Here is a 24,066-nt window from a genome sequence, read left to right on the forward strand (position 1 = left end):
TTTTAAGTTACAAATAGTTTTAAAAATGTCACAAATGACAGAGGCTACAAAAATTGAGGTAGATAAAGTTGTCCACATAAAAATGCTGCTGCTGCTGCTGCTGCTGCTGCTGCTGCTGCTGCTGCTGCTGCTGCTGCTGCTGCTGCTGCTACTGCTGCTGCTGCTGCTGCTAATGATGATGATAAGTGGCACGAAGTTGAGAAAGAGATGAATTGGTGGGTTCCGGGGGAGTTGAAGGAGACAGTGGAGGTGGATAATATCAAAATACACCATATGCATGATAAAATATTTAAAAAGTAAGTTAAGTGTTATTTTTGAAAAATTAAAGTTCTAATGGGAAATACTGATAAAAATTGGAAAGATGGATAAATTAATAAGACAGACAGATGATGGATGACAGACCTACTCAGTATATTTAAAATGTAACATTAATTATATTATTAATTCCTCCATGGGTTCTTAATATTAAGTTATTAAAAAATAACAAAGGCTACACTTGGAAAGTGGCTAAAATGATTAAGACATTAACAGCAGAAGGCATACTGTGAAAATCATGCCTATCCTTGGAAATAATACAAATAACATCGAAGATATCAAGTCAATAACTGTTATAGACAACTGTGAAAGTTTAAGTAGGCTGAATGTAAGAGGTTGAGGATTGACACGACTCACTATCTCCCTTCTCAAAATGTGATCTGGTCTGGCTTGGGTCTGCAGGACTTTGGTCTCATATCAACACCCCTAAAATTAGATGCATATTAAATGCACTTTACCAGTTCTCAAAGTTGGCAACACATTGGCACCACTGGTGAAACATAAAAACCACTCATTTTCTGACTCTACTTCAAGGTTCTCTGATTTTACTGGTAAAATGAAACCTGGCACACCAAGGTTCCCCCAAGTTCTTCAGTGGCTTAAAGATTTATTAATTTTTTATTTTACATGTTTGAGTCTTTTACATGCATGGATGTTTCTGTACCACCTATGTGCTTGGTGCCTGAGAAAATCAGAAGATAGCATTGGATCCCCTAGGATTAGTGTTACAGTAGTGAGTTACCATGTGCATGCTGGGAATTCAACCTGGGTCTTCAAGAAGAGCAACAACTACTCAACTTTTGAGAGCTCTCCAGCCCCACATTTGCTTTTTATATGGAGTAAAATTAGAAAAACCGTGAATATATTTCCAGTGACTCAGAGATTTGGTAATGAATAGTAAATGCCCATCTCTATGCAGCTATTATAAACAATTCCCCATCTAGTTCTTTGCATGAGTTCTCACAGATACTGAGGAAGCACTTACTACTTTACTGTTGGCCACAGCAGAGAATGGAAAATCACCAAGTAACACAGTGGTAGAGTGTTTAGAGTCTGGTGTATATACTCCAGTGTTTTATAACCTACCTATATTCTATGGCCAAAATGCTATCAATCTTTGCAATTGGTGGTAAGTAATCACACCCAGGAATTTACTAGACATGAATTTTGGACATCTACAATGTCACACATGTGCAGCCTGCTTCCACCCTCTCAGGCTCAGCTCTGGTAGAACAGTGGAGGAAGAGGCTGATGGCTTAAGCACAGGAGCCCAGGGACCAGCTGTTTGTTAGAGTGAGGTAGACACAGGTAGGCACATGATTTCCCCAAGTGGAAGGTGCTTGCCTGTTGTCTCCAGCCCACTGAACAGCCTGGACCCAATGGCTATAGGCCAGAAGATGAAAAGAGCTGCTATGAGGCGGGGTCACATGTGCTATATTGCATCACAAAGCATTACCTCCCTGTAGAGCTGGGGCTTCAGGTCAGGACTTACATATCTGCCTGACTAGGGCATAAATGTGAACTGAGAGTGCTGGAGACCCAGAAGAACCACAAGCTGGGGTGGCCAGAGTGAGGAACGAGCCCAGCAGGAAGAGCAAGTTGGACAGTCACAGAAAGGTAGGGCCAGAGAACACTGGGATACACCACCTTTTATAGTTCCACTTTACAGGACAGAGTAGAGAGTAACAGGCTTGAGCCATGTGAAAACACATCAGGCTCTTCCTGAAGGGATGTTTCTCTTGATGAGTGGATTGTACCCACAATGAAGGCAAGAGGCAAAGGCAAGTGGCAGAGTCTCTTTAATCGGGGTTGCTATTGATAGGGTCATTTTTTGACAAGGAGAGAGATGGCTCATGTAGGTGTCCCAAAGAGTTATGTCTTGAACCCAGCTATGCTGATACTGGGAAGGTAGGTTCTTGTAAGATCCTTGAACTGCAAAATGTATCAGAATCAAATGGAATCATTTTGTTGTGCCTTAACGAGATTATATAAATGAAACATAAAGCCAGAGACTCTGATGCTGAGAGTGACCTTGTGCTATGTGCCGTGAGAACAAAAACAGTTCTCAAAAACTCTCCAAGGACCATAATCTTGTACAAAAGCCATTCAACCTTCCACAGAAGATAAACCTGCAAGGACAGCTACCCACTAGTGTGTATTTAACCTTGGACTGATGCTACCTTCATTACTGATTCTTGCAGCTACGGCTTCATTTCATAAAATCCTCCTCATTTTAACTTTAAACATTTATCTCAGTCTCCTTGAATGTGACCATTGTTTCTTAAGGAACACATTTTCCCCTTGTAAGGCTCTGCTGTTTCTAAGTAAATGTATTTTTTGCATATCTTCTGTATATGAGAGAGAGAGAGAGAGAGAGAGAGAGAGAGAGAGAGAGAGAGAGAGAGAGTAATGTATCACATGATGTGTCACAGCATACTTTTGGAGGTCAGAGGACAGTTTGCAGGAGCTGTTTCTCTTCTTCCAACACGTGGGTCCCGGGTATTGAATTCAAGTCTTCAGATTCAACAACACGTGTCTTAACCCTCTGAGTTATCCCCTTGGACCTACACATAATCTTCAGAAAGCTTTTCTCTAGTATTTAGTTATTTCTCTTGCTATTTAGTTTGACAGACCTACAGTGGCTGCTTCATTGCAGCTCAAGCCCCAAGGAGACGTGGAGGACATCACTTGTACCTTTTGACTGAGGGACCATGACAAAACCCTTGTTGCTCTCCTTGATCTTCTTCATCATTCCAGCGGCCCTGGCAGTTGATGTGGATCAGTCTAAGAATGAAGTGAAGGCACAGAGGTACTTTGGATCCATTAGTATCTCCAATGCCAATGTGAAGCAATGTGTTTGGTTTGCCATGAAAGAATACAACAAAGGAAGTGAGGACAAATACCTCTTCCTTCTGGACAAGACACTCCATGCCACACTTCAGGTAAGAAAGTTCCATTTGTGCAGCATGTTTACATAACGTGGCAAAGGTGGAGGACAGGTTGCAAAAGTAGACAAATGAGACAAAAGGTGACAGTACAATCCTAAACGTATGACTTGTTATGCACAAACTCACGGTGACAAAAGCAATATGTACACATGTACTTTCTACATGTGCTGTACTCCTACTGGCCTGTCCTATTTTCTTTACTTTTAGTTTTTAAATTTATTCTTAATTATGTGCATGGATGTGTGTGCTGGGGTGGGGAGTTGTGTGTTCCGTCCAGAAGAGGACATTGGATCCCCTGAATCTACAGTTATAGCAGTTGGGAGTCACCAGAATGGGTTCTGGAAGCTGAAATCGGCTCCACTTCAAGAGTGGTGTGTGCTTTTAGCTGCTGAGCTATGTGCACTAATGTTTTAATCCAATGTACATTTAGTAGAAGAAAAGATATTCTTGTTTTATCATAAAGGCATGTCTCTTTTCACAATGCCATGCACTGCCCAGCTCTAGGGAGCACTGTGCGTGTGAAATCCAATGGGCACAGTGCTTCCTGGAGTTTTCAGCACAATGTTTACTGCTCTGTTTAGTAGTAGAAAGCTTCTTCAGTGTTGACTTTCAGGAGTTAAAAATAGCAGCATCAGTTGATGATGTGACTGAGTTGAAGAAGTTTTTCAACAACCAGGTCACTGTTGTCAGAACTTATGCCCTCTCTACCTCAGAAAAATGTGTCATTAACATTGTACTTCTAGGATGTGATGCTGCTGGTGCAGCACCTTTTACTGACTGGTCATAGACCACAGCCCACTGCTTCCCTTTCATTGGTGTTTAGGCAACGCATACATTGATTAGTAGTAAGTTTCTCATTAGCTTCAAGAAGCCATTTTGTTTTAGCTACTGGAGGTGAGATGGTGAAATGGACAGCACTCATCACGGACCTTAGGGAGTCGGGAAAGGAAAACCTGTCATTCTGTGCTGTAGTACAGCACAGAGGAGCAGCACACCAGGGGAACTCCTCTTAGACAATGCTTTCCCCCCACAGAATGTGTAAATGCCCTCCTGAACACACCAAATATAATAAAATGAGAGTCTTTGAGTGGAATCCAGGAGACAGTAGGTGTTCAACTCTTCCAGATGATGTTAGTACATAGTGTTGGAAAGAGCTGTCAATTTCCAGGGTGACCCTGAAGATATGGCCTGAAGACAGAGCAAGAGTTAATGGTGTGGGGGAGGCTGTTGGGAGGTGCATCTTCCCAGAAACAGAGAACCATGGTAGGATTTGAAATCAGGTAGTATATTTTGGACGCCATCCACGAGGCACTGGAGAGGTAGAGCAGAAGGGAGACAGGGCAGTAGTAGGCGGTTGACACAAGGGTGAGTTAATGAGAGTGATAGAATTGGTCTTCCTGACCTTGGGAAGATATACAGAGTGCACTCAGAGCAGGGTCCACCTTGTGGGTGATTGGGCTATTTATCTCCCAGTTCCCTTTTGTCCATGGTTGAGAGCTGCTACAGGAGCCCTTGGTCCCTGTTTGAAACAGGAAGTCTCAGGCAATAACCACAGGAACCTGGAACAGTATTTGGGAACAATACTGATAGCATCTGCTTTGAGAGGAAAGCAGGAAGGATCAGGGATGAGAGGGTGGAAAGTGCAGCCAGGCACCCTAGACTCCTTCAGAGAGGCTTCCAGCATGGCACAGTGCCATGCCTGGCTTTAAGAGAGGATCACGATTTTTAACTTGATGTAGGAACACACACATATTAAGTTAGGAAGCCCTTAGGATCCTTGTGATTAAATTTGAGTTTCAAGGTTCTTTTTCTTTCTCTGTCATTGTTATTATTGTTGTGTTGGCGGTTGAACCAAGCATCTTCATGACGATCCACCCATATCTTTTGCTATGTCCTAAGCTCCAAAATTTGAGTTTTAAAAATAGCATCCCGGTAAACTTATTTTAAAAAGAAGTCGTGAAGATACAGCCAGGATGTCCACATGACAGCATGGTCTAGCCTCTTGGCTTAGTTCTCCTTTCTTTGTAGCCAGCAATAAGAAAGCCTTCACTATTCCAGGCTGGCTTAGCAAAGATGGCAGATGTGTGAGCCTGATGGGCGTGTCATGCAAGCCCTAATGCTGACTGTTTTCTTTCAAAAACCAGGATCAGTTACAAGATGCACACCCATTTTCTCTGTGCCTTTTTGCCCTTGGAAATAAAAAGGGAGTGACACCCTTACCGAGGACTGAGGATTCTCTGAGTTCTTCCCCCTCTGCAGAGACTTTAAAACTTGAGGCTAGCAGAGCCAGCATGCTAAGAGTTGGCAAAAAACCATTACAGATTGAGGCGCTCCTACCTCAAATGCTGGGGACAAGATGAATTTCAGGACATTTGGATTTTGTAATATTTGTCCATATGTTAGAAGATATTTTGGAAACAGGTTCCAAATTGAAAACCAAATGCCTTTATTGTCCATACACATCTCATACACATAGCATGAAGGTAACTGCACACTATTTTTACTACGCCTGCATTAATTTTTCTGTTTATTGTTTTAGAACCCCCTATGTGTGTATAATGTACTTTGATTGTATCCCCCATTATCATTTTTGCTCCTCCTTCAATGCCCTTCCTATCTTCATCCCTTTTTGTTCTTGGGTCCTACTGAATAAACAAGGATGGAGAGTTATTGGAGCAAAGACAACTTAGCAGAAGTTACACCTCCGAGGAATATGCTTCCTCTTCCATTAGCCATTAACTGCCCATAGCTCTCCAAGGAGGGGTAGGACCTTATGAGCTCTACATGACAGAATATGAATGGACCTAGCCTTGTGTTGGCTTTGTGCTGGTAGCTACGACTGCTATGAGTTCATGGGTACAATAGCTGTGACTGTCACATCCAGAAGATAACACTTCACAACACTCCTCCCTTTCCTCTGGCTCCTACTTTCTTTCTGTGTTTTCCTTGACATTCCCTAAGCTTTTGTAGGGGTGATGTAGTCGTCTTGTTTAGGGCTGAGTACTGACGAACGATTTATTCTCAGCACACTGATGGGTCTCTGTATTAGCTCTCAGTCACTGTAGACAGAAGTGTCTTGGGCCCAGGCTGTGAGCTGTGCTAATCTATGGCTATAAAATAAATGTTTAGAGGGTGTACTTGGATCATGACTGAAACCTGTGCCATAAGGTCACTTGTGAAATTTTCTACTCATGGCATCCTGTTGATTATTTAAAAGTTTCATATTTTGGAGTAAGTATGAGTTCAGATTTTCAGATAAGGATTTCATGAACAAGACTATCTGTTCCACAGTATTGTCAGCTTTCTCAAGTCCATCACTAACTCCCAAACCCAATGTGTAGCTGTGTCAGGGATGGTATCTTGTGGCCAGGTTCTTTCCTCTAACACAGGCCAGAGTCACTTTTGCTAATGTTTAGAGCACAGCAAAAATAAATTTGACCTGATAGAGGTTTGTAGAGAGACCTGATAAAGATCCAAATAACTTCTGTAGTCCTTTCAAAGCAAACACAGAGGTTTAAATGAACATCAGAAGGAACCTCTGGTGAATTCAAATACTAATGAATGAGTTGATATCCATTTCTTTCATTAAACCCACACTAAAGCCCCTGTGCTGAGCCGGAGTGAGGGATGTAGTCCAGAGAGGTTCCAAACATGGAAAATTCACAGAGCTCTGAATGGGGCATATGGGAAAAGGACTTGGGCCCTTATGCCTAGGGGCTATCTTCATTGGGACTGATTCTGGGAACTGCCTTTCCCTTTCTGCCTTGCTCTTTTTTGGGTCTAGACCAGCAGTTCTCAACCTTTCTAATGCTGTTACCCTTTAATACAGTTCCTCATTTGCTACTTTGTAACTATAATTTTGCTATTGCTATGAATTGTAATGTAAATATTGGTGTTTTGTGATGGTCTTAGGAAACCCCTGTGAAAGGGTCAGTTTACCCTCACATGGGTCATGACCCCCAGGTTGGGAACCTATGTTCTAGATTCTGGAACAGGAGATGACCTTAGAAGGACCTGCCTTCGGTGGCTTTTAACAGTGTTTCACTTCAAGTGCCATTCTATAATGCAAATCTTTGCAACGATGGAATTCAGCAATGGCACTGTCCTTTCCCTGACCACATGTCTGTGGAGAGAGAAAAGTAGAAAGGTCACTGAGAGAAGGATTTGCATATTTCTCAAAACATTTTTAACCCAAATTGCCCCATTGTTTATTGACAGATCACAGACCGCATGGAATACCACATTGATGTTCAGATCTCCCGCAGCAATTGCAGAAAACCTTTAAACAATACTGAAAACTGCATCCCTCAAAAAAATCCCAAACTGGAAAAGGTAAGTGACTTCAAATCCCATCTAGGGTTATCAAAACTTCAAGGCTGCCCTGACTTCCTAGGGGGTCTGGATTGCCTGCCATGTGGGGTTCCAGAAAGCCCACTTTGCCACCATCAGCCTAGAAGATGCAGCATATCATCAAAGTCACTCCCAACCCCAAGGCTCCCTTCAGCTCTGGACTTTTGATGCAGGAGAAACTATTGAAATATGTTTTCTGAAAGTCTGTCCTCTCAGACTGAGACTAGTCCAGCTGGTGAGGTGACTCACTCATGCTGTGCAGGTATGAAGGAAGTCTTTTGGGAGATAGCCATCCTCACTTAGAGCACAGGTACTATTTATCTGCAGCAGGCTTATTCCAAATGCTAAGGATTAGGCAATATCTAGAACAGACAGCATCTCAAGCTTTCTGTGCACACTCAAGATTTAAAGGGGCTATCACATCCAGGCAGTACTAGGTACCCGAAAGGACAAATATGTCCACCCTCAGCATGTCCTGAGGCCATGTCACCTATCTGCTTTGTCATTTATTGTTGCTTGGTAGATTGTGATTATTTTATGTTTATATCTCCTGCTTGGCTCCTAGAAGTTTTAGGACAGTTGGTAACATGTCTTGTAGCATATTCCTAGGTTGATGCCTAAGAACAGGGCAGTTCCTTTTCTCTTGACATGCTACTGATGTTCTTTGCTGCTGTCTTTTTCAGAAATTAAGTTGCAGCTTTCTGGTAGGAGCACTTCCCTGGAATGGTGAGTTCGACCTGTTGAGCAAAGAATGCAAAGATGTCTAAGGGTGTCTTGGAGTGCGCCTCCCCCTTCTGGGTCTGCTTTTCTCTGTAATAAAGAGCAACATCTGGTTCAAGTCTGTCACCAACACACTTTCCTCATGTGTGCTCCTGTCCACTTGCTTTTTTATTTCTTAGGTTTATAATATAGGGAAGGGGTAAAATACGGGCTCTGCTCAGTCGCCAAAGATAAATCCTCAGCTGCAGCCAGGTTGAAGGTCCACCAGAATGTGGACTACACTTGTTTTCCATGGCCAATGGAAGAAAGAATTTATTTTCTTTCAGTAATAATCCCTTACAGAGACCTGAACCTGGTGAGTATTGTTCAACAGATTTCTTGTAGATGCCTCACTGGACCTGAGGCTTCTTTCTATCTAAGAGTTCTAGGTGTGATATCGTGTCATGGGGAGCAGCCCATCCCTGGGGGCGGACAGTGATTTATGAATTGGAGGACATTTGTTCTTTCTTTTGATGTGAGAAATGGTCAGAAAGAGAAAGTGAGAGACAAAAGTGAACTCTGTTGTCTGAATGTGTTTGTGCATGTGTGGGGAGAAAGAATTCCGCAGAGAGTGAGGACAGAAGAAAGGGAGCGGGAAAGATAGAAGTGGGTAAGCATGGGTGATGGCAGGAGGTAGAATTCCTTGGCAGAAAGTAACATACTGAGGTTGGATAGGTGGCTCAGTGATTAAGAGCACTTGCTACTTTTTTTTTTGGAGGGCCTAAGTTGGATTGCCAGAACCCAATGGCAACTCACAAAACCATCTGAACTCCAGTACTAGAGAATTCAACACCTCAACATCCTCTTTTGGTTTCTATGGATACTATATGTGCAGTGCTGCACATTGAGCATGACCATGCATGTGCACACACACAAGTATGTAGGCAAAACACTCATAACCAGAAAATAAAAATAACTCCAAAAAACCACATTTCTAATTGGTAATACTTTCAGTTTTGTGACATAACGAAGTTAACATTATTTTGCTTGACTGGTTAAGATGATAAATTTTGTGTTATATTTTACCACCATTTAAAAAAATTAAATGTCCTTTTCATTTTTATTTCATTTCTGTAGTTATGGGGATGAAACCCACTGTTTTGAGTGACACATCTATTTCCTTCTCTCCTCCTCCCCCCCCCCTCCTCCTCCTCCTCCTCTCCCTCCTCCTCCTTCTTCTTTTTTTGGTAGTTACATACACTGTTATATGTTTTTGTATGTGTTTTTACATATTACTAAATATATAACAACGATTAATTTAGAAGGCCATAAATTTGAAAAGGTTCAAAGATGGGCATATGCAGTGAAATGGGTGTGTGTGATATGAATATTTTATAATCTCAAAAATAGTAGATAATTTTTCAAAGTTACTTATTTAATATATATATATATAAATGTATATTTTCAAATTCAGAGAGAAGGGTATGTCTACATATGATATAAAGCAAAATTAAAATAAAAAAGGAATTCAGAGCTACAGTCTGCTAGGGTCAGTCTGAGTATTTCTGTCTTCTTAAACTGCCATTGTACAATCATAAGTCAGGTAATACATTTTGCTGAGCCATGTTGGCAGTTTAAAAAGATCCAGATTCAGTTGACTAAAAGATTCAACAGTGAAAATTCCAGAAGATTGTCATTGCCACAGCAGTAATGTGGTTCATTAGCTGCTTTGTGAAACTGACCACGTCTCCATTAAATAGCATTACCATGGATGGCTGAAAACTTTCTCATCTTAAAAACCAGAGAATAAGCAAGGAAGGGCATGAGATGTTTGTGAAATAGAAATTGTATCTATAATGATAACACAATAATATAATAAAAGTGTATTTTTCTTTCCTTCTTCAAAGGAAACAGTTTTTCAGTTCTGCTTTATAAATAAATAAAAACCAAATTTACAAAACGAAATTGCCTACCTACATTTAATATAAACATGGAATCTGAAGTCTGAAATCTAAGTTATTCATAGGAACTGCTCCAATGTTGGTGAACTCAAAGAGTATGCAGCCCAAAGAACAAGGAACAAAGACATCTCTACCATAATTATTTTATAGAGATAATTGCTTATTGTTTTTATAGGATTTTGCTTTTTAGAAAAACTGTTACATGTTTTTAGATACTACAATTTGTAATGATAAAAACAGTTTCTGTTCTAATATGTCTGCAGTGGACAGATTCAAGTTCAATGCACTTCAGAATTTGGTCCATAAAAGAAGAGTAGAAATAGAATCTGTTTTAAAAGCTACTGTGATTTTTAGGGCACATGTGACACATGTACTAAGAAGTCACCTGCTGTTGGTGCTATAGGGGAATCACCATTGTGTCTCTATTCCTCAACTACTAGGGCAGCAAAATAAACAGATAGACAAGGAAGTAAAAATCAAGATGAAAAGAGAAAGAAAAGCATCTAAGTATCTTTTTTTATTCATTTACTAATTTATTTACATCCCAAATGCTGCTCCCCGTCCCAGTCCTTCACAGACTCCCCTCCACTTCTCCTCTCTTTAACATCAAATTTTACTTAGTTACACTGGTTATTAAAGAATGGCCTGTTTAAGGTATTTCTCTGAAGATTACATGGTAGCCCAGTGTCTCAAATGTACCCACATGCTATACAGAGCTAGAGGCAGTAAGCAAGGAAGAACAGGGAATTACATATAAAAAGACACGTAATTCTTCATAATTGTAATTATAAAAATAATTTGCATTGTCACCAAAGGAAAGACAATGTATTGGGAGACCTTAAAATCATGGAAATGATCTCTAGGACAACAGAGGGCAGAATTCAAAAGACCAGAACTCCAAACCTCTGCTGTTTGCTTAGTAAACATTACAGTCTGTATGGGATCTGCTGGCACCACATGGAATATTCCCAATCTCACAAGGTTTTGATTTCACCTATTAGCTTTCTCCCAGCTGCAAAATCACCAGGATACTTCAAAAATAAAGAGTGGCTATTTTGTTGAAATTGTCCATTGATGTTTAGATTTTTTTAGAACTTGCGTGAGAATCATTTTGGGGTCCTGATTTATGATTGAGAATGTGCCATATTCTGATAGTATATATCTTGCAGCTATTCTGTAAAATCTAGCAACATCCTGTCAGTTGGGTTATAATAATTGTTTAATTTCAAAATTGCTTTGTTGACTTTCTTTGTCTATATCATTAGCCAAATTTCTTTTTTTCCCTTTTTAAAAAAAGTTATTCTTGTCTCATATAATACATCCCAACTGAAGCCTTCCCTGCTTCTCTCCAAGTTCCCCTCCACCTCCCTTCTCCCCAGATCCACTGCTCCCTTCAGAAAAAAGCAGGCCTCCTAGTGAAATTAACCCAACTTTTCATGACAAGATCATGAGACTAAGCATACACCCTTATATAGAGGCTTCATGAGGCAACCCAGCAAAAGAAAAGAAAGACCAGGAACAGGAAAAGAGAGATACCCTCATTCTCATTGTTAGGAGTCTTAACAAAAATCTCCAGACTAAACAACAGCATGTATGCAGAGGGCCTAGCCCAGACCCATGCAGGCTTCATGATTATCGCTTTCTTCGCCATGTTCTCATGGTATCCACAACCTGTCTCGCCCCTACAATCTTTCCCCCCTTCTTCTGCAGGGTTCCCTGAGGTCTACCTAATGTTTGGCTGTGGGTCTCTGTTCTCATCAACTGCTAGAGGAAGCCTCTCTGATGATGATGGGCTGAGCACAGATCCCAATAGAACAGTAGCAAAGCGTTAGGAATCATTTCATTGACTTTTTCCCTTGTGTTTGGTTCAACCACAGGTCACTGAGCCTTCCAGCTTACAGATCCTGGCTATCTAGGAAGTGTCAGGCATGGACTCCCTCTCATGGCATGGGCCTCAAGTTAGACCAGTTATTGGTTGTCCATTCCCACACGTTCTGAGACACAATTGGACCAGCATATCTTACAGGCAGGTCAGGTTGTGGGTCACAGGCTTTGTGGCTGCTGGAAGACTATCCTGACTACAGAAGATGGATGATTCAGGCCAAGTGATGAGAGTTAAGACTGACCAGTGGGAAGGTTCTGTGGGAACCTCAAGCACAGGATTTTCATGTGTTCAGGTCTCAAATACCTCAAAAGCCAGGCCAAAATTAGCTCATAAGGTGTGAGATAAGGTCTCAATTCTTTTTCTAGCTTCCTGATTTTTGACCAAGTTCCTCAACACCCAGAACTTTCCGACATCTTTCAGGAGCATCATATATGCTTGGCCCAGGTAGGGAAGCTGGGGCTTGGGAAAGGGGTATAGTGAACAGCTCTAGTTCTGGGGTACTGAACAGCTTCTAGTGCCCTTCAGGTGAGGGTGGGGTTCTGAGTCTGAGTTACAGCTATCTGTGTATACTTGCATCCATGAGTTAATGATGCAATTGGGCAAGGTGATGGGGACAGATGGCAGAGTGGGCAGGAAAAAAATCTTGGTTTCTGCTACATCCTCCCATTGCAACAGGAGTCCTTGTCCTATTCAAAGTTGAAATGTTTGTTCTGTAGTCATTTTTATTCTTGAGGTGACATAGTGGTTTTTGTTTTGTTTTGTTTTTGTTTCATTTTGTTTTACAATGCACAAGTAGGGCAAGGTCAAGGGCAAAACTGAGACTTGTAAAGATTCTGGCCAAAGAACAGAAGATTCTGGCCAAAGAACAGAAGATTCTGGCTAAAGAACAGAAGATTCTGGCTGGATGATGGGAAGTGTACTGACCAATGTGTTCCACAGTTGAATATCTACAGCATATGCCCTTGTATCATTCTTACCAGGAATGCAAATCTGAGGCAGGTGTCAGAAAGGTGGTCACTGGAGGGAAATCATGCAGATACTCTTTTCTTTTCACAGCCCTCTTCTCTCCCCATACAGTGGCAGTGGCAGATACATTCCCTCCCTAGATTTTCTGACAGGTAGATTTACTTCATCATGGACAGAACCAGTACACCTTGTTTTTACAACCATGCTTGCCCTCCTGGCCAAAAACTTCAGGTCTCTCACAGAAGTCAGTGAACATAGATTACTACATACTTGCTGATGTTAAACAGGGCCCTCAGCAGACAGATTGGAGGGGCTCTACACATCCACTTGCAGCCTCATTTTGTTGGTAAAAAATGGGTGGATAGCATTTTTTTGCAGATCAGTACATTGTCCTGTAGAGCTAAGGTGAGCAAATTGACCTTATGGGGTGAGCTTCACCCTTAAGAGATGATCCAATCTGCAGGTCAGAGAATGCTCTGAAGTCCTAGAGCATGGATCCCTCCTGACCCTCTTGCCTCTTTCCAGTGAAGGAAATTCATGATAAAACGAACATTTCTAAGGATTTTTCTCAACTCAGCAATACCTGCAGCAAGATTTTGGGTCTATCTAGAAGAACAAATGAACTAGAGTTCATTCATGCACCACATACAGATGTTTATGTATACGGTAGACCCCACGTCAAATGGTCGTCTCTTTATTGACTTTAATGAAGCTGAAAATTTTCTCCTGTTTAGTGATAATAGCTTTTCAGAACCTTGTAACACCACACACTCATTGTTCTCATGTTTGTACTGATGCTGGCCCTGTTCTTGTGCATACTCAATAATGGGAGTGAATGACTGCCACTGGTTTCTGCATTTAGTAGGTTTCTGCATTTCAGAGCCTCCCATTTGTTAAAAGGAAATTTAGGTAAAATGGCCTGCGTTGTGACACTGACAGTCACCTCACACATCTGATTGCCTCATCATTGACATGTACCAAGAGGCTACATGGGTAATGGACTGACAAACCCCGGGTTTTTTAGAATGTTCACACAACAATGAGATCACCTAAAGATAGAGTTCTGAGAATTTGCCCCATTGTTAAGATGGGTTCTATGATTGTATTCTGTGTCCAGATGGGTTTATAAATCATATAATCTAGTCTGCTCTATAGAGCTGGTTGAGAAGAATGGCAGCTTGCTGATCTAGAGCCCTAGTTTCTGTCATCAGAGGGGATTGACCTATGTGGAGAGGTAGACATAAATAGCAATGACCTATGTCAGGAGCTTTAACATTTGCAAAGGAGAAAATTCCCCATAGTGCCCTGCTAAGAAGAAAAGATAGGTCTTGTTTTCATCCATCTCTTCACATTTTATATAAAAATGGAAATGTTTCAGTTGCTCATGTAAAGAAATGGAAGGGTTGGAGACAAAGAGAAATTAAGAAAAAAGAGTTAGGTGGGGTGGCACACATCCTTCAATCCCAGCATTTGGGAGGCAGAGGCAGGTGGGTTTCTAAGTTTGATGTTAGCTTAATTTACAGAGAAAGAGATTTATGGGATAACCAGAGCTACACAGAAACCCTGTTTTTAAAAATAAAAATAAAAGTACAAAAGAAGAAAGAAAGAGAAACAAAACAAAACAAAACAAAACAGAAACAGAACGATGACAAAAACATAGGAAAGACCAGGGCCCAGACTCCACCTTAGACTCCACCACACTACTGACTCACCATTTCTACATCGTTCCCCTTTGACAGGGTTTAACATTGGTGATGCTGTTTTGTCTCAGCCTATGAAGACCAGGTACTTACAGATCCCTGTTTTATATTAACTTGACACAAGATAGAGTCATAGAAATGGAAGACTCTCAATTGAGAAAATGCTTCTATGAGATCTGACTGTAGAGCACTTTCTTGATTAGTGATTGGTGGGGGAGGGGCCAGGCCATTGTGGGGGTTGCCATCCCTGGGCTGGTGGTCCTGAGTTCTATAAGAAAGTGGGCTGATACTTGGCAGGGGAGATACCATGATCACGAAGGTGGTTTTCCCAGGGCGAGGCTTATCCATTGCACTCTGAATGTGCTGACCCCTGCCATTTCCCCAAATGCGGGAAACTCGACTGCATAATTTGTGGTAGTGGGGGACTGCAAGTCATGTGAAGCAAGCCACTAAGTAGCAACCCTCTATGGCCTCTGCATCAGCTCCTGCCTCCAGGTTCTAGCCCTGCTTGAGTTCCTGTCTTGACTTGTTTCAATAATAAACAGGTTGCTTTTGGTCTTGGTGTTTCATTACAGCAGTAGAAACCCTAACTCAGGGTTTTAATTTCTCTGATGCTTTTGAAACACATCTCTCTCGGGAAGACAAAACCAATTGTCTTTCCGATTCAAAACTTTGCACTGGGTTGTATAAGACAGCATGCTTCCATGCCCCTTTTTGTTGGATGGGATGCCAATCATGGCCTGACCAACTAACCTAAAGCTTAACCCTATCCTGTTCCCTATAAAATTCACTAGGCTGTACTCTCTTCCCAGTTTGAACGCAGCTGGGAAATTTTAATAAAAGCATTCAACTGTAGAGGGATTTTAATCCAGCAACATGGCTACTCTGGCTGAAATACAGATGAGCCCTTAGTACATACCTCTAATCCCAAACAGTGAGGTAAAGTTAATTTGTAGAAGGAAGCACCTATGTTTGAAAGTAATATCTAATTGAGAGGCAGACAAAGTGATGAATCATAAAAAGATTCGACTGAATATGATATGAACAACTCTCACCAGAACAGCAAGAAAACAGAGGCTACTTAAGAGAGGAGGAGGAGGAGGAGGAGGAGGAGGAGGAAGAGGAGGAGGAGGAGGAGGAGAGAGGGAGGGAGGGAGGGAAGGAGGGAAGGAGAGAGAGAGAGAGAGAGAGAGAGAGAGAGAGAGAGAGAGAGAGAGAGAGAGAGAGAGCGCAGTTTTATCAGGATAGTTGTACAGAGACAGGTTGCAGAGAGAGAACAAGTTAGATACAGGGGAATGAGCCAGAGAATGAGAAGTCAGAAGATTAGAACACAGTGCTTAAAGTTAGTATGAGGCCAAGCAGAAGTCAGAAGCTGAAAGAAGCCAGTTTGAATCCGTCAGCATGGAGTGGAATTTTGAGCCGGAAGAGCTGAGTTGCCCAGCCAGCCAGAGTTAAAAAAGCCAGAAAGGGTGAACTTAGTCAGCAGTAAGTCTCAGATGCTGAAAACGCTGTAGACCTAAATAAGATTGTACACAGACTAGAAGCTTCCAGGGCTAGGCCTAGGTTAGCAGACAGTGGCAGTAAGCCTCCGAGATGACGATTACACCAGAGGAATAAAAGTTATATTTACAGCCACTATTTACTTTCTCCTGCTGTATTTTCTTTAACTCTTTTTGATGCATTAAGAAACATTGACTACCAATTCCTCACAGTATGTTTTGACCCTTCATCTAAACCCTATGTGGTAATTCAAACTTGCTGACTCAGCTGGTGAGGGTATTGGCTTTTACTTTGTGAACATTGCTGTTGGTTCCTGCTGCAGCCCACTCTTTTTTTTTTTTAATTCTGGGTTATGAATTTATTTATTTTTTCCTTTTTTTCTTTATTAACTTGAGTATTTCTTATTTACATTTCGAATGTTATTCCCTTTCCCGGTTTCTGGGCCAACATCCCCTTAACCCCTCCTATATGGGTGTTCCCCTCCCCATCCTCCCCCCGAACAACCTCGTTCACTGGGGGTTCAGTCTTAGCAGGACCCAGGGCTTCCCCTTCCACTGGTGCTCTTACTAGGCTATTCATTGCTACCTATGAGGTTGGAGCCCAGGGTCAGTCCATGTATAGTCTTTGGGTAGTGGCTTAGTCCCTCGAAGCTCTAGTTGGTTGGCATTGTTGTTCATATGGGGTCTCGAGGCCCTTCAAGCTCTTCCAATCCTTTCTCTGATTCCTTCAACGGGGGTCCCGTTCTCAGTTCAGTGGTTTGCTGCTGGCATTCGCCTATGTATTTGCTGTATTCTGGCTGTGTCTCTCAGGAAAGATCTACATCCAATACCTGTCGGTCTGCACTTCTTTGCTTCATCCATCTTGTCTAATTGGGTGGCTGTATATGTATGGGCCACCTGTGGGGCAGGCTCTGAATGGGTGTTCCTTCTGCCTCTGTTTTAATCTTTGCCTCCCTATTCCCTGCCAAGAGTATTCTTGTTCCCCTTTTAAAGAAGGAGTGAAGCATTCACATTTTGATCATCCGTCTTGAGTTTTATGTGTTCTAGGCATCTAGGGTAATTCAAGCATTTGGGCTAATAGCCACTTATCAGTGAGTGCATACCATGTGTGTTTTTTTGTGATTGGGTTACTCACTCAGGATGATATTTTCCAATTCCATCCATTTGCCTATGAATTTCATAAAGTCATTGTTTTTGATAGTTGAGTAATATTCCATTGTGTAGATGTACCACATTTTCTGTATCCATTCCTCTGTTGAAGGGCATCTGGGTACTTTCCAGCTTCTGGCTATTATAAGGCTGCTATGAACATAGTGGAGCATGTGTCTTTTTTATATGTTGGGGCATCTTTTGGGTATATGCCCAAGAGAGGTATAGCTGGGTCCTCAGGTAGTTCAATGTCCAATTTTCTGAGGAACCTCCAGACTGATTTCCAGAATGGTTGTACCAGTCTGCAATCCCACCAACAATGGAGGAGTGTTCCTCTTTCTCCACATCCTTGCCAGCATTTGCTGTCACCTGAGTTTTTGATCTTAGCCATTCTCACTGGTGTGAGGTGAAATCTCAGGGTTGTTTTGATTTGTATTTCCCTTATGACTAAAGATGTTGAACATTTCTTTAGGTGTTTCTCAGCCATTCGGCATTCCTCAGCTGTGAATTCTTTGTTTAGTTCTGAACCCCATTTTTAATAGGATTATTTGTCTCCCTGCGGTCTAACAGCCCATTCTTGATTTTCTTGCTAGAGACCATGCAGGAAGGCAACCCTTTACTTACAAAGTCAGCAGTGAAACACCCTGATCTCTCTGGGTTTTGTTTTCCTCTATTTATTGGTATATTTCCTCTTACTTTCTTTCATACCATTATTTTTCTCTCATAAGTACTTTTGTGTTTATACCAGACAGTCTTCCCCATTTAAAGATCTTTAAAACACAATAATTAAAGGAGTAGAAAGAACCATAATGGTGCCTGGGGTAGAGACATGATTCTGAGGTTAAGAGCATTTCCTGCTTTTCCAGTGGACCAGGGTTCAATTCCTGGCACCTGTGTGGCAGCTGACAACTGCATGTAACTCCAGTTTTAGGGAATCTGATGTTCTCTATTGGCCTTGGAGGCACCAGTCATACACATGGTATACATTCATACATGTAGGCAAGACACCCATGTGCATAAAACAAAATTAAAATTCAATAAAAACTATAATGTAGAATTTCCAGTTCATTAGAGGAGGGAAATGATCAATTCTAAGAACACCACTCCTGGAACAGAAAGTACAAAGGAACAATTATAATTAGCTCTGAATTAATTAAAAGAACAGTGATCACAAAGATATGAATGGGATAAATTTCCCTATGAAAAAACAGGAACCAAGGTCCAATAATATAAATTTGATAAAAGATAACTTAGAAACAAAATGACCAAGGGATATGTGTGAAGAGTTGGGCAAAAATAAGTCCTATTCTGGAATGGGTCAGAAAATATAACCACACAAGAAAGATGTGGAATAATTCTTAAAAAAAGAGATATTAAAGTATTTTTAGGTGTGTTGTCGATGATCTGGAAAAGCCAAGAGATTCCTGTGGAAAGGGTTAGTTAGGGAGTTTCCTGTAAGTCACCAGAACTGTAAGTGCCACCACCTTCCCTCCCCTGGCTAGTCCCTGACATTGTATTTAGAACAGGGCCATAGAGACAGAAAACTCCAGCAAACACATATACTACTGCATAAGCTGCTGTTTAATGTATAAAACATGGTTCATTTAGGACATGTAAGAATTATGTTCCTGAATGCATTTCAAAGTATATTAGTGCCTTAAAATAGTAAACGTTGGCAGAACTGCCAGATGACAAGGACACATCTCAAGGATTTCAGTATTATCTCACACAACTGTCATTGCTTAGTGACAACTTGAGCACCCGAGTCAGAACGAATGAGAGGAGGAAATGGTTCACAGTGGCATACTCTCCTTAGGGTCACTTGCGGAGACCTCAGTAGATTTCAAATTCAGAGACCAATTCCTTAGAGCCCATAACTGGAAAATGATGGTTCCTGGAAAATGCTACTTGGCAGGGGGAGATGAAAGGAAATGCAGGTAGAATAATGCTCAGCCACCAGAGTGCATCCGGAAAAGAGAACATTCAGAGCCTCAGAAGTACAGGTGTGGGAGGCATAGGTAGAGGTCCCAGCAGGCAGGTCCCTTTGTTCTTCTCCTCAGGGAACGTGTGGGTCCCACCTGGCACCTTGTCACAGCTCAAAGCTAGCCTTTGATCCTACCACCTACCCACTTATATTTGTCTTCCTTTTTCTTCACCTGTTTTCCTTCCTTCCTTCTAAAAGTTTTCTTATCTGCATCTTTCCCACCTTCCTTGGTTAGCTCTCATGTGATAATGAGATATATGCCAATCACTTTGTGTGTGTACAGTGACTTCACTTACTAAGTCAGAAGTTGAATTCATAGAAACTAGTCATGCTTTCACTTGTCTCTTTGGTTCACTCAGCCTTTGTTTCTCTTTTTATATCTGTTTCTCTCTCCCCATTCCTACCATGTACAAACTCTTTTTAAAAAGGTTTTATAGACAAAATTTATTAGCTTTGTAATATTAATCAAATATTGACCAAATGAACTCTTTATCATGCTTGGAAATGACACTTGCAAAATTCATATGCTTAATGATTGATTTTTTTTGGAATTTCTTCTGGATGAGAAATTAAGCATGTATGAGGACATGTGTACAAAAATGGTTATTGCATGTTAATAATGCAGGTGCCAGTGTTCAATTCTGGGGCATTACTCAGCCATCAGATATAGCCAAGCTTAAATGATGGGGAAGGGCAAATAATACACTGATGAGAAATTACATAATAACTTCTGATATTCCTATGTGTTGATGGGATGTACAGTGGGACAGCAGGCTAGATGTTGATTGGTGAGATTAGTAGGATGAGGACAGTCTCAAGACAGATATCTTCATGGTGTCTAACACTTCACTTGCTCCATATCCAGTCCTTTATATTTTTAGCTCAAACCTGCTTCTCCTCCATTTCCCACTTCACCATAACCTTATGATTTCCTGGGGAATCACCTCTGACTCCAGACAAATAACTTTAGGAATGACTTCCTTTTATCTGTTTACACCCTCGCTAAGGTCACCTTCTCCCCCAAAATACAATATTCCCAAGGCCCAGCTCCAATCATTCTTGCCAAATTCAAAACATCACACATGGCTAAAAATTGGAAATCCTACCATGCCTCCAGCCCACTTATAATTACACATATTATTTTGGTTTTTAATATTTAGGCCACATGATTGGCAAAGTCTGATTGATCTTGGAGAAGGAAGACACAAGGACAATAGACAAGATGGTGGCAAAGACTGAGTTGCCTTTCATCTTTATCCTGAAAAAAAAAGTGCCACATGGGGCTATTGATAGCTGATGAACCAAAGGGGAGGTTTAATTCCAATTTCAGAACTGGATGTTGTAGATCACACTTGTAGCTCCCACACTTGGGGGGCTGAGGCAGGAGGGTCATGAGGTCAAGGTCTGCCTGGGCTACATAATGTGTGTGTCTGTCTGTCCATCTATCCATCCACCAAAACAGTCAAAAGAAGTGAGAAGAATGAAGAACTACTGTGTTGACTGAACCCTTGTCATTGGCACTCAGGATCACATCCTATATGCATCCTGGGAAATGGAGCACCACAAAGTTGGGAGTGGAATTGGGAGTATTGGCTTATTATCACCATTAGGCGACTCTGCATTAGAATTCTACTGTGTAGTTCTGGGCCTTTCAGTAAAGCGATTCTTTTCCGGAAGAAATCCAATGTGATGTGAATAATGAGCTTTGAAACTGCAATTCCCACGCACTCTGTCCCTGATTCACCCTTCTCTCCAACTTTTCTGACCTGTTGTCTTTTTTATTCCCACACCCAGAGCTGCCTTGATAGCCAGTTTGTAATGCTCACATGTAGCACACCTGTTTCCTTTCAGTCCAAACACATATTTTACTTTATTCTTTTAGATTCTATTTCGTAAACATTACACATTTTCTTTGATTGTGACTGATTTGAGTTATACTTTCTCCTTTTTGCTATTGCACTGTGTTGCAGCATTTTTTTCTGACTGTGTATACATACAAATACTTCTGTGGGATACAGTAGTAGGTGCTAATGAATAAGTAATGTTTAAATGCTCAACCGAGATGGTGACATCACTGATTATTCACAAAGATGGCTGGAATTCCTCTTCTTCCAAGAGGCCTGAAGCTGATTTGTGAATCTAGCCTTGGATCATCTGGTGCTATCAAGGATGCTTTGTTTCAATGTATCAGAAATTGTAACATTTTGTAGTTAGGGAATTTAAACTTTCACTGTTCTGAGGCTTACAACATTTTTTACCTATGTAGCATAGATATTTATGTATCTTTTCTATAAATTGTGTTTCTGATATTTGTCCAGATTTAAAAAAAGATGTATGTATGTATATATTCATGTATGTATGTATGTATGTATGTATGTATGTATGTATGTATGAATGTATGAGTACTCTAACTGGCTTCAGACTTACCAGAAGAGGGCACCAGATACTATTACGGATGGTTGTGAGCCACCATGTGGTTTCTGGGAATTGAACTCAGGACCTCTGGAAGAGCAGTCAGTGCTCTTAACTTCTGAGCCAACATATCTCTAGCCCCTTGTCTAGTTTTCTACCAAATAATTTATCTTTTTAAAAATGCCTGTAAAAATTTGTTTCAATTTGTTTGAGGACTTTATAATCCACACAATGTAGTTTGGCTAAATATACCCTTCTATTCCTTCCCCTATAACTTCTCTCCTATTCCCTCTACCACATTTCCCTCCCAACTTCAACTTCATGTGCTCTCTCTCTCTCTCTTCTCCGTGTCTCTCTTTCTCCCCCCTCCTCCACCCAATACAGTGAGTCTACTTGCTGCTAACTATATGTGTATGGATACAAGGTCATGTACTGTAGTATGGTAGTCTTTAAGGGTCCATGTTTCTGAAGAAAATTGTCCTTCAGCAGCCATCAATTGCCAATATCTCTCTTAGAAGGAGTCTGGCTTTGTGAACCCTCCACAACACATGCTGGGAGTTTGGCCAGCTTGACCTTGTGTGTGTCTTGTCACAGTCTCTGTGAAACAGTGTCATCATGACTCGAAATTACCATACTTATTTACTTCCTCTTTCCAGTCACTCCTAAGCTTTTGGAGTAGGGGTATAAATCAGATGTTTCATCTAGTCTGCGTACTCTACATTTTTTTATTTTCTGCATTTTCATCAGTTGTAGGTCTCTATTAGCCACTGGATGTGCTGGATGGCTTTAAACCTGACACAAGCTAAAGTCATCTGAGAGGAGGGAACCTCAATTAAGAAAATGTTTCTATAAGATGGAGCTGTAGACAGACCTATAAGGTATTTTCTTAATTAGTGATGGATGGAGAAGGGCCCAACCCATTGTGGGTGGTGCCATCCCTGGGTTGGTGATCCTGAGTTCTATAAGAAAGCAGGTTGAACAAGACATGGGGAGCAAGCCAGTAAGCACCACACCTCAGTGGCTTCTACATCAGCTCCTGTCCCCATGTTTCTGCCCAACTTGAGTTCCAGTATTGATTTCCTTTGGTGATAAACAGTGATATGGAAGCCAAGTAAATTCTTTCCTCTTTCTCTTGCTTTTAGGCATGGTGTTTCATCACAGTAATAGAATCCCTAACTAAGACAATTACCATCTACCAATAAATGGAGCATCTATGATGAGGGTTGAGAAATGCATTAATTTGTGTGTATAAAGATAAGCAATTGGGGAGCAGTTTAATGCTATGACCATTTAGCAGAATAGGTCTATAACCTAGCCAGCCATGAGTCTTTGGCTGGTACCAATTAATGGTACCAGGCATAGGTTCAGTCTTGTAGAGGGTTTTTAAAGTCAATCGGAAAGTGCTTATTTCCTCCTTACCATTTATGCCACTATTGCACCAGAGGAATATCTTGCCAGGCCAGTCATTATCTCAGCGTGCAAGGTTCACAAGTGAATAAGGCTAGTGATTACTTTTCTCTTCTGGAAGAGTGCATAGAAACTTCCAACACTATGAAAACCAGTCAATAGGGATATAGCTTTTAGGTCAGTCAATAATAGCTCTTTGATATACAGATTAAAAAGCCCTGTCATATATTTATCACATCCTTATCATTTGCTTCATGTCCAACTGTTAGGATTGTGTCTTAGTTAGGGTTTCCATTGCGGTGAAGAGACACCATCACCAAGGCAACTCTTATAAAGAACAACTTTTAACTGGAATTGGCTTACAGTTTCAGAGACTCAGTCCATTCATTATCATCATAGCAGGGAGCATGGCAAAGGGCAGGAAGACGTTGTGCTAAAGGAGTGAGCAGAGAGTTCTACATCTTGATACAAAGGCAGCCAGGAGGAGGGTCTTTTCCTGAACTGGATGGAGCTTGAGTATAGGAACTCAAAGCCCACCCCCACAGTGATGCACTTTCTCCAACAAGGACACACCTATTCAAACAAAAGTCACACCTCCTAATAGTGCCCCTTTAAATGACCAAGCATATTCAAACCACCACAGATAGCTATCAACAAAAAGAACAATAAAAACTGATGCAACTTTGGGTCATTTGTACTCCTGTGAGTAAGCCCTCACCTATATTTCTAAAAGTAGACCCAGTAAAATTCACTGCCTCACCAAGTTGTCCTTTGGCAGTGATATTTAGTTT

General features: G+C 41.2%; 1 protein-coding gene and 1 non-coding gene across 3 annotated transcripts; both read left to right on the forward strand.

Moving 5' to 3' along the window:
• Window positions 1–1,826: 1,826 nt before the first annotated feature.
• Window positions 1,827–8,464, forward strand: Cst8 (cystatin 8). Of its 2 annotated transcripts, NM_019258.1 has the most exon segments (4): window positions 1,827–1,932; window positions 2,939–3,257; window positions 7,482–7,595; window positions 8,297–8,464. In NM_019258.1, coding segments are annotated over 3 exon segments (429 nt in total). In that variant the 5' UTR covers window positions 1,827–1,932; window positions 2,939–3,026; the 3' UTR covers window positions 8,381–8,464.
• A 6,646-nt stretch (window positions 8,465–15,110) lies between these two features.
• Rnu1-39 (RNA, U1 small nuclear 39) lies at window positions 15,111–15,276 on the forward strand. The gene has a single exon (XR_005503055.1). It is a non-coding gene; the product is annotated as a U1 spliceosomal RNA (small nuclear RNA).
• Window positions 15,277–24,066: the final 8,790 nt, after the last annotated feature.

This window comes from Rattus norvegicus, chromosome 3 (assembly GCF_036323735.1).
Source record: "Rattus norvegicus strain BN/NHsdMcwi chromosome 3, GRCr8, whole genome shotgun sequence".
Lineage (NCBI taxonomy): Eukaryota > Metazoa > Chordata > Mammalia > Rodentia > Muridae > Rattus > Rattus norvegicus.

Coding starts and splice junctions, on each gene's coding strand:
- Cst8 (XM_063283533.1), top strand. CDS start 3,027: ATGACAAAACCCTTGTTGCTCTCCTTGATCTTCTTCATCATTCCAGCG. Junction 3,258..7,481: donor CACTCCATGCCACACTTCAG/GTAAGAAAGTTC, acceptor GTTTATTGACAG/ATCACAGACCGCATGGAATA. Junction 7,596..8,296: donor AAAATCCCAAACTGGAAAAG/GTAAGTGACTTC, acceptor TGTCTTTTTCAG/AAATTAAGTTGCAGCTTTCT.